The sequence below is a fragment of the Rhinolophus hipposideros genome (genome assembly GCF_964194185.1).
Source record: "Rhinolophus hipposideros genome assembly, chromosome: 23".
NCBI classification, from domain to species: Eukaryota; Metazoa; Chordata; class Mammalia; order Chiroptera; family Rhinolophidae; genus Rhinolophus; species Rhinolophus hipposideros.
The window spans coordinates 6,722,713-6,736,411 of NC_138069.1; the positions used below are offsets into that span (position 1 = coordinate 6,722,713).

Sequence of the window (13,699 nt, forward strand, 5' to 3'; positions counted from 1 at the left end):
ACAACTTCCTGGGCTTAAGAGGCAGTGGAGGTCCTCTGTCCTTTATGGGGTTTCTTGGGAGGCTGGCAGCCACAGGAGTTTTATTGTTTATTTTCCCTTTTTTTATGAATGGGGAGACTGAAGTCAGACTGATTTCAGCTCCAAATATAAATATCCTTTGTCATTTCAGGGGAAGATAGATGATGTCAAAGCAATGGGTCTCCACCCTTGTCTTTCCCTCGTCTCCATTTTCTCTGGCTTCTCTTCGGGAGAGGATGGAGGCAGTGGAAGAACCAGTATCCCCAGCTAGTCTTGTTCTTGTCAGCCCCATCTCTCTTTGTTCCCCTCTAGCCACCCCCAGTTTCTCGTGGTTTTCACCCCTGCTGTGTGTGTTCCCTCTGCTTGGAAGACCACTCACATTCCACGAATGCCCACCATGCTGCAACGTTATCTCACACAGTCACGCCTTCTGTTTTCTTGACTGTAAAACGGACTGCCTTCCTCACAGTTCCTGCTGAGAAAACTGAGGCCAGAGGCTCAGAGAGCAGAGATGACTTTGCCAAGATCTCAGAGCCAAAAAGACGGCAGAGCTGGGATCAACCCCAGGTTTGTCTGCCCTCTGCACCCTTTGCCCCTGAACAACACTGGGTTGCCTCAAATGCCTTAAGTTCTCCGTTTCCAAAGGCCAGCTCCCCTCTTTAGTGAACTTCCGCAGCCCCTCCCTCAAGCCCGAGCAGGCCACACTTCTACTCCTGGCCTGCTCTTCTCCACACCTCACCAGTGGTGATCCAGGCTGCTGGTCTTCCCAGGTCTCTGTTTCTCTAGACCGAGGGCTGTCACACTCGATACACTCCCAGACCCTAACAAAAGGGCAAGGACACAGCAGGCATCAGCGAGTCATTTCTGAATAAATGATTGAGTAAGTGAAGCAATGAATGAGCTGCTGGCAGGGAAGGCCCCAGGGCCCAGGTGATCTTACATAGGCCTGTCCCCTCTTTCCAGTGTCCCCTCACAGTGAAATTAACCACCATCTGTCTATCTCCAATGATTCTTTCATATGGTGATTACTCCTGGCACTCCTCACCCCACGCCAGCCTCTGCAGTTCTGACAAGCTGGGACAATCCCAAACCCATCAGCCTCTGCTGTTATTTCCACCCCAGAAACAGCCTCTGCAGAGGAGTGCAGGCTGGGAAAGCCCTCCTAACAACAGAGGGCTGGACGCCCTGCAGGTCGCCTGAGGGGCCGGCAAGGAGCCCAGCTCAGTCAGAAATCAGCCACATTGGGAGCATGGGGTTATTTTTGCAAATGTATAAACATTCTACATGATTTTAACTGAAGTATGTCAGTTAAACAGGGGAGAGAGGAAGCTGGAAGCAAAGATGCAAAATATTAATCATTTTGGGTGGTGGGAATGTGAATAATGGTTATGTTTTTCTTCATCTTTTTGTGTAATTTTTTAAAAGGGTTCTGCAACTAAGCACAGAACCCCTATGCTTGCCAGTTATGCTTCTCCTTCCCAAAGGTGGGAGTCCTGACATCTCAAAGGTGTCCTCTAGCTCTGAAAACCCACTTCCCACACCTGCCCTCAACCCACCCTTTCTGAGGTCTGGCTTTCAATTCTGGGACCTACCCCATCTTTCAACGCATCAGTGTTTTCCTTAAATTAGCTAGAGCTGGTTTCCTGTTTGTTGCTTGCCAATGAAAGACCTCTGATAAAGGCACCAAAAGGTAAGAGCTGTGTGAGAACATCAGGGCATGCATGTTCTAGCTGTCTGAACTGGAACGCTGTACCAATTGTGATTATATCTTCTCTCCTTGCAGGTGCCTGGCTTATAATGAAGCCAGAGTTAAGTCAGAGCCTTAGATGTGATTGTTAAAGACAAGAAGCATGAGGTCTAGGCACTTGCCTTGTTGACAACCAGAGCAGTTTGAAAAACTGACAGCATAATTTAAAAACCATTTCTCTTTGGATATCAGTTGTCTTCGTCTAGCGTTAGGTGGGAAAGTACATGGTGTGTCTAGGGGACAACCAAGACAGCTGTGTGGTTAATTAGTTGACTGTGTGGAGAAACAGAAAAAAATGAAGCTATGATCCCAAGGGTCCCAGAGCTGAGGTCTCCGGCTTCCAGGCTGGGGAGCTGGACTCAGGTGGCACTGAGAGCTTCTCAATGTCCATATGTGAAGAAATGGGCAGCAGCGAGGAGGAAGGTAGGCTGGTGACAAGTGGGTGCCCACTCCCACCATGTATTCCGGGCTCCATCAGTTTGCCGAGAAAGCCTTCTAAGACTTCTGATCCTCTTTCTTTTTCTCTCGAACAGCTATTTCAAATCTTCAGTCCTCAGAACTCTGAGCCTGTTTTCTCCCCCAAACCCAACAGATGCTTTCATACAGGGACGCCCTCAATATCTGCCTTCAAATGCACTGACTTCTGCTCCCATCCTTCCTGCTCAGGCCCACCCCCCACCAACCCAGGGATGTCTTTCTCTACGCATCTTCAACCTCTTCTTCTAAAACCTCATTGCTTTCAGTGTTTAGCACAATGTGTCCCCTACCTTCAAACAAGTGCCTCATCCTGACTCCTCTCTGGCTTGTGCTGTGCAGCGACAGCTTGTGTGAGAGCTGCCTGGATTCAATCTCTCCACTTCCCCCATTTCATTACTTCTGCCTTCTCATCCCATGCTCCACTGAAATAGCACCTGTCACGGTCACCAGTGACTGTCTCTGTTCCTACATCCAGTTGTTAAGAAGCCTTCCCATTGGGCACCATCCCCAATCTCCCCTCCCCCCTCCTTAGCTGGCCAGCCTGCAAGTCCGGGTCATCGCGCCTTCCGTGTAGTGCTTGTGGCCACCACTAGCTTCTCTCCATCCCACGCCACTCCTACTCTAAGACCCCATCGTGTCGCCTTGGTCTTACCTGCCGTCTTGGCCCCTCTCACCCAGTCTCCCCATAGGTGACAGAATCAGCTTCCTAAAACCAAAATCTGATGTGTCTCCCTTGCTAAAGTTCCTCAATGGCCTTCAGGATAAAGTCGAAATTCCTTAACCCAGTTCACATACTCTGACCCCAACGTGCAGGAACAGAAACAGGGACACTTACTCGGTGAAGGTATCAGCTGGGGAACTTCATTCAGAAAGGACTTGCAAGAGACCAGTGAAAATGGTACTGAGGGGTCACAGGTGACCATGAGAGATGACAGCACAGTTAACAACAGGACGTTAAGAAGGAAGTGGAAGCTGGTTGTGCAAACCGTCTTGGAAGGGAGAAGATGCGGCTGGCTGTGACGTGTGAGTAAAGCAAGACTGAGGTTTTGTAAGCGAGCAGATGCCAAACATTTTTAGATGGGAGATAAAGAAATCTGAGCGATGGAAAAGGGGATTATTGGTGAAGGTTTTGGTGATGATGATACAGATTGGAGACTGTATTGCTGCTACCAGGATTATTTTCTGGACCACAATTTGGAGATAACACGAACAGGTAAAAAAGTAAAAATTTCCATTCCTTTTTTGACTCGGTAACTTCACATCTAGGATTTTTTTCTCTCCCCTGAAAAAATAAGAATGGATGTGCATATTTAGCTACAGGGATGTTTATCAACCTGCTGCATTGAAAAGGAAAAAAAAAAAAAGAAAAAAAACTTTAACATACCCATTAAACAATATATAAAAGAAATGTGTGAGAGATGAAACAGTATATACAATGTTATCCCATTTCTGTAGAAAACTGTTTTTTTTTTTTTTTTTTTTTTTTAAAAAGAGGGGAAGTGTATTTTCAAAAATAAAACTGGCACAAGAAACATGGTTTTATGTTTGTCAGAAAGGCAATACTCAGCTTTCTCCTTAACAGTGTTCAGACCTTTACAAAAAAAGCAATTCAAGATAGTTTTAGAGTCTTGTTATATAACATAGGATATTAAGTTATGCCCAGTTATGTTAGTGGTCAGTTAAATCTGGCATGTAAAAGCAATGACATTAGGGAAGTTATGCTCAGACACAGTACAACATTCATATAAAAAAAGTAAACTCCACATAAGTGAACTGTGGTTTTCCCCTTGGTTTGACAACAAATGTTTTACACATTAAATTAATGGTAGTGTTTGCATTTAAATGTTCTGTATCATGTATAAAACTAAAAGTGCCATTTCAAATCCACAGAAGTCATTTCCAGAATGGTGATATGACATGACAATGTGCATGAATCTGACCTAATGGAGACACCTGAAACTCTTATTTCCATAAGAAAAAAATGCTACATTTTATGAAAAACACAAGAGAAATGTTATCATTTCCACTTTCAACATAAAACATTCACACATATGTCCATCTGATAGCACTGATCAGACCAGGGAGCCAGGACAAGACCCTTTGCATCAGTGGAACTGCATGATGGCTTCCACAGACCATAAGGCAGGGATTGGTGCAAGCCAATTAATCAGTGTGCAATTACATTAAAAACCTCCCTCAAACTTTCTGTAGCACATTGCATTGTGGTAAAATGAGAGGTTGGTCACCCATTCTCTATCTGTAGGCCAGCCTGTGGTAGTTAAAAAAAAAAAAAAAAAAAAAAAAGGTTTTTTAAATTTGAAAAACAAAGCAGGAGCTATTTAGAAAACACAAATCAAAGTAATCTAATTTTGTAACTGCTGACTTTAAACACACCCCACAGTGACTGTCTGCCCCACAATGCACATATGTGGAGCCCAACACCTCCCACAGGGACATGGTCTAAGCCAAGCACGTGAGTCCTGGGCAGCTGCCATCTTCCCCACTCGTGTTAGCTCTACCTGACTCAGGCACCCCCACACTTAACCACATCTTTCATAAGTTCAAGATGTATTCAGAACAAGTCTAATTCCCATTTTGCTTAGAGTTTATAGAAAACTGTTTTTATACGCAATGAAAAGTTTGGGAAGACCTGCATCAGAGCATTAACCACTGACATCTCTGGACAATGTGGTATTACGAATTTGTTGTTTTTTCACACTTCCTAACTTTTCCTATCATGAATAGGAATTACACTTGAATCAGGAAAACAACTTATTAAATCACACACACGCGCACACACACACACTCACACACACAGAGTTCATTTATATGAAGTTTAAGAACAGGCAAAACAATGGTGAGAGAAGTCAGAATAGTGGTTCTCTCTGAGAGGCTACTGACTGGGAAAAGGTACAAAGGAACTTTGTGGGGTGATGAAGTATTCTGCATCTTGGTTTTGGGGTACACACAGGTAAAATTTTATCAAGTTGTGAAGATTTGGGCATTTTACTGTAGGTAAATTCTCTCCTTTAAAAGAAAATACACCCACAAGACAGAAGGGAAAGAGGAAGCAGGCGATGTCACAATTTCAAGGTGAAAAGGATGATGATGATGATGATGTGATCTGTTTTCTCAGGAAGTAGGCTGTTGTGGCAATGGGCTCGGACCTGAGAAAGGGGGACACGGTGAGTGAGCGGTGCTTGTGTGCTGGGAATGCCAGGGAGCTCCCGAGAGCTGGATCAATGGAGTGGTTGCCAACCCAGGGTTCCTCAATCGCTGTGGTAGATGCTAGGGGTCTGCAGCTAACGAGCAAGAGGAGAAAGCAAAGGGCTGAGCTGACTTCGGGAACTGTGACAGTGAGTGCTGGCTTGTAGTGGAGAGGGACGTGAAGCCAAGTCAATTCCAGTAGGGAGAACTGAGACACGCAGGCAGGCCCAGAAAGGCTTGGCGGGCAGAGAAGGGACAGGGAGGTTGGAGCCATCACGGCTGTGGCTAGAGGGGTGGTTCTGAGGTCCTGGGGGTGAAGGCCACACTCAGAGCTGGCACTGCTGGGAGGGGTGAGGGGAGGATGCGAATGTTTACTAAGCATCCGACTACCCACTGCTAGGGGCTTCAGGTACCAGCTCATTTCAGGGCACTTGAGCCTTGCAAGGATGTACTGCGTGATGTTTACAGACGACTGAACTTGCCCTCATCAGTCAGCAAGCAGCAGAGCAGTTTCAAAGTCAGATTTGACTCCAGAGCCTCTTTCTGCCATGCTCAGCTGCCAGTCAAATCAGGAGCAGCAGGTCAGTTTAGGGAATCCACGAGTCGTCTAGTTTGCTGGTGGGGAGGAAAGCATCGATTGCCAACATCTGGGGAATGGCCAGTAGCAACCAGAACGGGGCAGTCCGAGCAAGTGGCACGAGCTTCTGCAGCACTGTCATGGAGAGCGCATCAGAGCAGCAGAGGAGAAGCACAGAGCCTGTCTCCTGGTGCCGAGATGCATGGGGAAATGAGCATGCCTGCTTAAGGGTATTCTGAAGTGCCATCTTCTGGGGACTTCTGGGCACAGACCTGAGAGTTAGCGAGAGGGGCAGACAGGAGAAGGGAGGGGTGGGGCTGCGGGAGTGGGAGAGGCTCAGCAGTTAGCTGAACTCACAGGCATGAGGAAGGGACTCTGGGGGTTCGTGGCTCCATGCAGTAAAAGTACACACGGAGCTCCAATTGCAACACTAGAGGCGGCTCAAGGACAAAGTCTTCGGCATGGTCTGCCCCTAAACAAAGACTCAACTGGACCCCCACCCCTTTTTCTCTCCTCCCTGGCCGCCTCCAGGGTGAGCCGCTAGCAGTGGGCAAACTACCAACTGTTTTGACAGTACTGGGAGCTATTATCCACCCAGTGCCTACTGTGTGCCCGGCCCATCGGCTGCAGCAGGGCCATAATCCCCCACTTTGCAGATGACACTGAAGCCTAGAGTTGAGGTCACTTGGCCAAAATTATGGCCACAGGCAGGATTTGGAACTAGGTGTATCTAGCATCAGAGTTTGAATTTTTCTTGATTCTGTTAACTGATGGCAAAAATTTTAGATGTAAGCTTCACTATCAATTATGAAATGTCTACTTTTAGTGCATTCTGGCCCAAGTCAGGTGACTAAACTCTTCTTGCAGACTTAGGAGACCGAGAAAACATGCTAGTTTACACTTAAGATGTACGTTAAAAACTGAAAGGCGCCACCTCTCCGGGAAGCATCAGGGCAGACTCTGAAGGTCACAAGAATCCGTAACTCACAGGAATGAGGTCTTTGCACAGGACAAAGGGGCAGAGAAAGGCAAAGAACCGAGGCTTAAACTTCCTCTCAGAAATGAAAATACAGGGGCCGGCCTGGTGGCTCAGGTGATGGGAGCGCTGTGCCACTAACACCAAAGTCGCTGGTTCAATTCCAGTGGGCCAGTGAGCTGCGCCCTCTACAGCTAAGATTGTGAACAGCTCTCCCTGGAGCTGGGCTGCCCTGAGCAGCCAGAGGTCGGTGTGAGCTGTCGTGTGCCACCATGAGCGGACGGTGGCCAGTGTGAGTGGCCGGCAGCCGGTGCGAGCTGCCATGAGCTGCTGACCAATAACTGGTGACTGACTGCCTCAGGGGCGGGGGGGGGGGAGCGCAAGGCTCCTAACACCAGCGTGGGCCAGGGAGCTGTGTCCTACACAGCTAGACTGAGACACAGCTTGAACTGGGGGTGGGGGGCAGAAACTGAGTTATGACTGCAAGAAAAATGTTTCTTCAAAATATACTCCCATGGAGAAAGGAACATCACTTATTGACACTTCTGTCAGGTGGCTTCACGCACATCGATTCGATGTAACCTAGACCTACTCTGATGCAGATGGCGTCACCCCCTTTGCAGTTGGGGAAACCAAAGCGCAGGGAAACTGGATACTTGTCTGAGGTCACAAAGCTGACAAATGAGAGCCGACTCTGACCCCGCACTGCCTCAGCTGCCGTTCCCACAGGGACACACTGTAGAAGGTCTACTTTAAGTTCTTGCTTCTCTTTGACTCTCTCTCGCTGCGTGGCAGTGTAATGTCCTGTTCCCTCCCCCCGTTTTCCAACCTGCCCTTCACACATAGAAAGTATCTGTTGCCTCAACAGAAAGACCCATGACTTATGAAATTTTTTGTTATAAAACATTTAATGTTAACCTACAATACAATGTAAACTTTTATGAAAAAAATTTAAAGTACACTAGATTTCTTCAGTAAGTTACACGGAACTATTCAGGTGCAGTCCTCGTCGGTCACTGCATCCGTGGTGGATGGACTTCCTGTTGCCACGTTCCTCCAAGTCCGAAAAAAACCGCTTGTGAAGTGGAGCTTCTTGTTCAAGCACCAGATACTCCCCCGACTTTGCATTCTGGGGGGTTTTCACTCCTTCCCACGGTCGTTTTCTGAAATTCTTTCCTTGGCCTTGGCACCATTAGCATTTTTCATAATAACTGCTCAGTTGAAGATTCGAGTTTCTTTTTCTTTTTTTCCCCCCCAGATATTCTCCCCTGGCCATCTCTTATCCAAACACATAGTGGAGGCAAGCAAGGAGATATTTGCTGCAGGAAATTCTGCAGAAGTGAAAGAAAAGACTGGAAGGGCCCTACTGAAGCTGCAGAAATTCAACTGACTCCAACTGGGGGGGGTCTTCGCTTGGTCAGTTCCCACGGTCACGCAGCTGAATCTACAACTTGTCTTGGGAGAACTAAACGAAACTTGACACACGTGTTTTCCTTCAGTTGATGACTTACCACTTGGAAACAAAAGCTGAAAACATCCAGAGGTGATTTGGAAACAAGAGCAAATGCTTACAGATCACAGGCTTCTTGGTATTTTCTCCCTTGTAGGTCCCATCGAGCTCCCAGAGGTCCCTGGGAGTGACATACAGATTGTACTGGCATTGACAGGATGTGCGTCTTTCACGGAGGAAAGGAGATGGCACCTGGGCAGCAGCTCTAGGGTTGGCAGAGACAGGAATGGGGTCAGGGTGAAGCAGGGCTATTGCAATATGGACCAGGAAGGGGCGTGTGCTTCAGAAACCTCTGGAAACCTACTGAAGTAAATGCGCAGGCTGTCACAAGAGTTGTACCGACAAACACAGAAAATGTTTCACATTCTGGCATCTGACCTCCCTCGCTGAACAAGTTATCAAAAGGCATGAGGCTGAAAGTGCGCGTTGTAGAAGATGCAGATTAAGGAAAAACGTTTACAACTTCCCAAAGAGGTGTGGGCAAGACACGTAGCACACCCAGCCTAGCGAATCTCCCCCCACCCCCACGTATTGCCATGGGGAGCAGCTGTGAAATCAGGGAGGGCGGCTCTGTGAGTTAAATGGAAAAATTCCTCTTTGCATAGTTGTCAGCAGGAAGCAGACTTCACACAAGGTTGAGTGGAGAACACGGTTTATCCTGGTGTTCACTGCAGACACATTTCATGACAATAGACAGTGATTTCCCACTCATCTGGCCTTGGAACAGCAGGAAATAAAGTGGAAAAATAATAGGCAGCCAGGAGCAAACTTAAATTGTCTAGAGATGGTGTTCTAGACACTTGTGCCAAGACCCCTGGGAAATTCTCAGGCTCCCCAGGAGATAGCCTGCCTCCGGGTGTACCCCAACCCCCGAGGATGCAGAGAACAGCAGCCAGGTCACTGAGAGGGCCACTAAGAGAGGGCCTCAGGTTTTAGTTAAGCAAGAGAGAGGGCCTTTGGAGACCACAAATCCCACAAGTTATGCTTTATCTCGACAGGAACCCCTGGCCTCACAGCATGCTGGGAACTAGGAAGCTCAGTAGGTTGCAGTGTTTGGCGACTCCGCACCAGTCTGGCTACGGAACACTTTGGAATGCCTGTCAGCTCAAGCTTGCATCTGTTAATATGTGGCCTGACCCACTGACTGACCCATTACCATAAACTCAACCACAAACGAGACATCCAGAGGCTAAAAAACCCTATTACTTCAACACAGCAGTAGAGGAAGAGGATAAAAACTGCCTCCATCAGGCGGCTGCATCAGAACTGCAATCTACCTTCTAACAGTTCACACAGGCTGCGTTCTGTCTCAGCTTCCCTCAAGGCCTCTATGTTTCTCTCCTTAGAACACCACCACCACCACACGCCCACTGAGACAGGCAGGGCACTCACGTGGTTCTGCTGGCCCTACCACAGGCCCTGCAGGTCCTTTGGAAAGGTACCGAGCTTGGCAAGGCAGGGAAGCCCAGGGCTGGGCGGGAACAGTGCACACACGTCAGAAGAGGAATGAAGAGCTGCTATCCTTTGGTTCAGACCCTGTAATGACCGGCTGGTACAGACGCCGAGGAAAAGCTGCAGTCATGTGTACAGGTCAGTAGACACGGAGCTCACATGGCACAGATGGGTATCTGAGCACCACAGCCTTTGCAGGGGCTACAAACCCAGATTTCCTCCCACTGCTCCAAGTGGGCTGCACAGGTGGCAAGAAAGGACAGCACGAGTTGGACCAAAAAGAACAACCTCCCCGGGTATCGTGAGAGGGGCAATGGCAAAAAGAAGCACAGACCAGCCCGCGCAACTTTATTCACTCCTGTGGGCTAAGGAGCCCAGGGCATGAATTCATGGGTTTAAGAATTGGCTCTTTATCAAATAAAGGAAAAAAAACACATACACCTCTGTCAGCCTCATTCCTTTGGTCAATACAAAGCAACAGAAAAAATGGAAAAGTTATTCATAAATTGTGGGAAGTTCAAGGAACATCTCCTCCACTCTGTGCCTTCTCTTCCCTCTTTTCTCCAGACACAGGAGAAGCAAGTCCTTGGCAGATGCTGCGGTCGCTGGTCGCTGGAGGTTTTTCACTTTTATTTTCCATAAAAGCAAGAATGAATGAGAACTAGTGGGAATGTCCCCTTCCCCCGTTAGGGCAATGGCTGGGTTGGAGGCGAAGGGTCTCCTTTCCCTGGAAGGGGTGTGGTGCACAGGCAGTGGGGACGGTGGGCTTGCCGGCTGCAGCGTCCACTGCTGACCGCACACGGGCGGCGACCTCGCAGGCAGCATGGATTCTGATCCTTCCTTAGGATGCAGCAGTCTTTTAAAAAAAATATTGTATTATAATAATAATAATATGAATTTCTCTCTCTTTTTTTTGTTTTGTTTTTTCCACTTCTTTTAGGGATTGGGGTGGGAGGGGAGAGGAAGAAAAAGTGTCATTCGTCTGTTAGGTCCTGAACAAAGAGAACTTCTGTGTGGCTGAGTCCGGCCTCCTGCAGCGTGGGCGGGTTGGGCCACTCCTCTGAAGGGACGCAGGGCAGCACCCGCCGGGGAAAGTTGGCTTCAATCTGGAACTTTTCAGGGCTTTCTTTCAAGGAGAACAAGAAGTCGTGGATTACCTGCAGAGGTCATATAGAAAAAGAAGGGCAGTGAGAAAAAGACCCTCCCCACCCCCATGAAACTCGCAGGATGACTGAGACATGAAGCAATCACACTGCACTCGAATTCTACTTTGAGGTCTTTCCATTTCAGTGCAAATTTCGAGGGCAGCTCTTTTAGGGCATTTATTGTGCAGCCCGTTGTTAGCCTTACTCTGAACTGATTCATCTATTTCTTCTTTGACAACTTGTATGATATAAAGTTAAAAGGTTTTTACTCAAATTATCAAAAAAGTTATAGATTTTTTTTCTCTGACCCAGCTGAGTGAGCTGCCAGCCTGATGTCCCATCATCCCAGAATACTTGTGCATGTCTTACAAACAGGACAATCTCCTACATAACCGTAACAACCTCAAAATCAGGAAATTTAACTGATACATTTATTACCATAATACAATAACGTATATTATTATTCAGGCCCCATTCAAGTTTCGCCAGTTGCCCTTTACAGCAAAAAAAGTCCAGTTTAGAACTGTGTATTGCATATCATTGTCACATCTCCTAAGTTTCCTCCTTAAACCTGGAGCAAATCCTCTGTCTCTCCCTGACTTTCATGACCTTGACACATGTTCAGATTCCCGGGCAATCATTCTGTAGAGTGTCTCTCAACTGTCTGTCACGATTAGGTCCCAGCTACGCCTCTGTGGCCGGAGTCGTGCAGATACTGCCGTTCAGGTGGACAACACTTCTGGTCAGTTCCACTGCCCATGACATTCAATTAATTGTCTGATTAAGGTGGCACCGGCCAGGCCTCTCCACTGTAAGTTATTCGTGTCCCTTTTGTAATTAACTCCAAGGGGAGGTACTTTGAAACTATGGAGACATTCTGTTCCTCAAACTTTCGGTTTATTTTTTTATATTACTATACTCATGATTTCTTATTTCATTCAGTAAGTTATGATGTTATAATCACTATTTATTTCAACATTCAAATTGTTTCAGATGGAGTCAGAAGGAGGAGTCCATTCAAGCTGGCTCGTGTCTTTCTGACACGTCTCCATTGTTCTCTGAATCATTACTTGCTTTCGGGCACAAGGTGTCCCAGCCCTGGAACCAGCCATTCCTCCAAGGAGCCCCGGTATAAACAATGGTATGAAAGCCACAACCAGGGTGCTAGGTACGTTCACTGCTGTTGGGGTGTCGCCGCGCCAAGCACGCTGGAGGATGTATGTACACACCGCACACCCGCATCCACGTGCCAGGTTGCTGCAGAAGTTATCAGAGACCAGGAGTTCACCCCACCCCGCCATGGACACCCTCCTCACCCAGCCAGGCCACGTGGGCCCCGACTTCTCTGTGCTGAGCGCCCCGCCTGTGGACACCCTCCACGTGGACCTCTCCTCTGTGGGAACGCTCTCCTCGCCCTGCTCTGGCTCAGAAAAGGCACAGGTAAATTCCTAACCAGATGTAAAGCAACAAGGAGAACTCACGTTGCTAAAACTTCAAATACCTGGGCAACAGGCCACCTTTTTCCTCTCTCTCTCAATACACACATTAAAAAGGCACACTCTTCCTCACGTACTCTATTTCTAACAAAGGCTCTGAGGTATGTGCTGCGAAAGCAATGCTAACCTCTTTCAGGCCAGTCCCAAAGATGAGGAACATACCATGCAAGTTATCCTTATTTGGAGATCTATTTCTATTTTCTTTTTGTTCCACCTGTCATAAGTTTATCTCCCTCTGTGTGAAGCAGTCCTTCCTTGTCTTAAACTTAACTCTATTTAGAGCTATAACTCTAGAATTTAAGGAGTAAATCCATGGTCCTCTGACCTAATTAATTCATGATTTTATAAACTTCTCATTTATTAGTGTATCAACATCAACTATTCTCGGTTCCCTTCTTTGACTTTTTTCAATTTCCATTAACATTCATTCTTTTTTCTCTTGAGATATATCAATTAGACTTGTACCACGTATTCTTGGTATGAATCCAACATGGGTTTTATCTAAGGGCGAAATAATATTTTGTTTCCTTTTCAATCATTGCTTGAGAATACAGCAGTCCCCTGTTATCTGCGGGGATACATTCCAAGACCCCTAGTGGATGTCTGAAACCACAGAGAGCACTAAACCCTATAGGTGCTGTATTTTTCCTATGTCTACATATGATAAAATGTATTTCATGAATTAAGCACAGTAAGAAATACACAATAACTAGTAATAAAATAAAACAATTGTAACAATATACTGTAGTAAAAGTTGTGTGAATGTGGTGTCTCTCTCTCTCTCTGATGACTGATCAGATAACCGAGAATGGGGCTGGGAGCACAGACAGCGTGGATATGCTGGACAAAGGGATGATTCACGTCCCAAGTGGGACAGAGCGAAATTTCATCACGCTACTCAGGACGTGTGTAATTTAAAACTTACAAATTGTTTGTTTTCTGAAATTTTCCATTTAATATTTTCAGACCACAACTGATCACAGGTAACTGAAACGCAAATAAGGGGGGACTACTGTACTCAACACTGGTACAAAATTGGCATTTTTTTTGTTACCACTGACAATGGGCTAGTATCATCAGGAAACAGATGACAT

The 13,699-nt window shown here is 46.8% G+C and overlaps 1 protein-coding gene across 2 annotated transcripts in view; it reads right to left on the bottom strand.

The window, feature by feature from the left end:
• Positions 1–7,887: 7,887 nt before the first annotated feature.
• FAF2 (Fas associated factor family member 2) overlaps positions 7,888–13,699 on the bottom strand; it is a 54,144-nt gene continuing 48,332 nt past the window's right edge. For both annotated transcript variants that reach the window (XM_081034878.1, XM_081034879.1), the window contains exon 11: positions 7,888–11,121. In XM_081034878.1, coding sequence (XP_080891004.1) covers positions 10,939–11,121 — 183 coding nt within the window. In that variant the 3' untranslated portion in view covers positions 7,888–10,938. The remainder of the gene's footprint in view (positions 11,122–13,699) is intronic.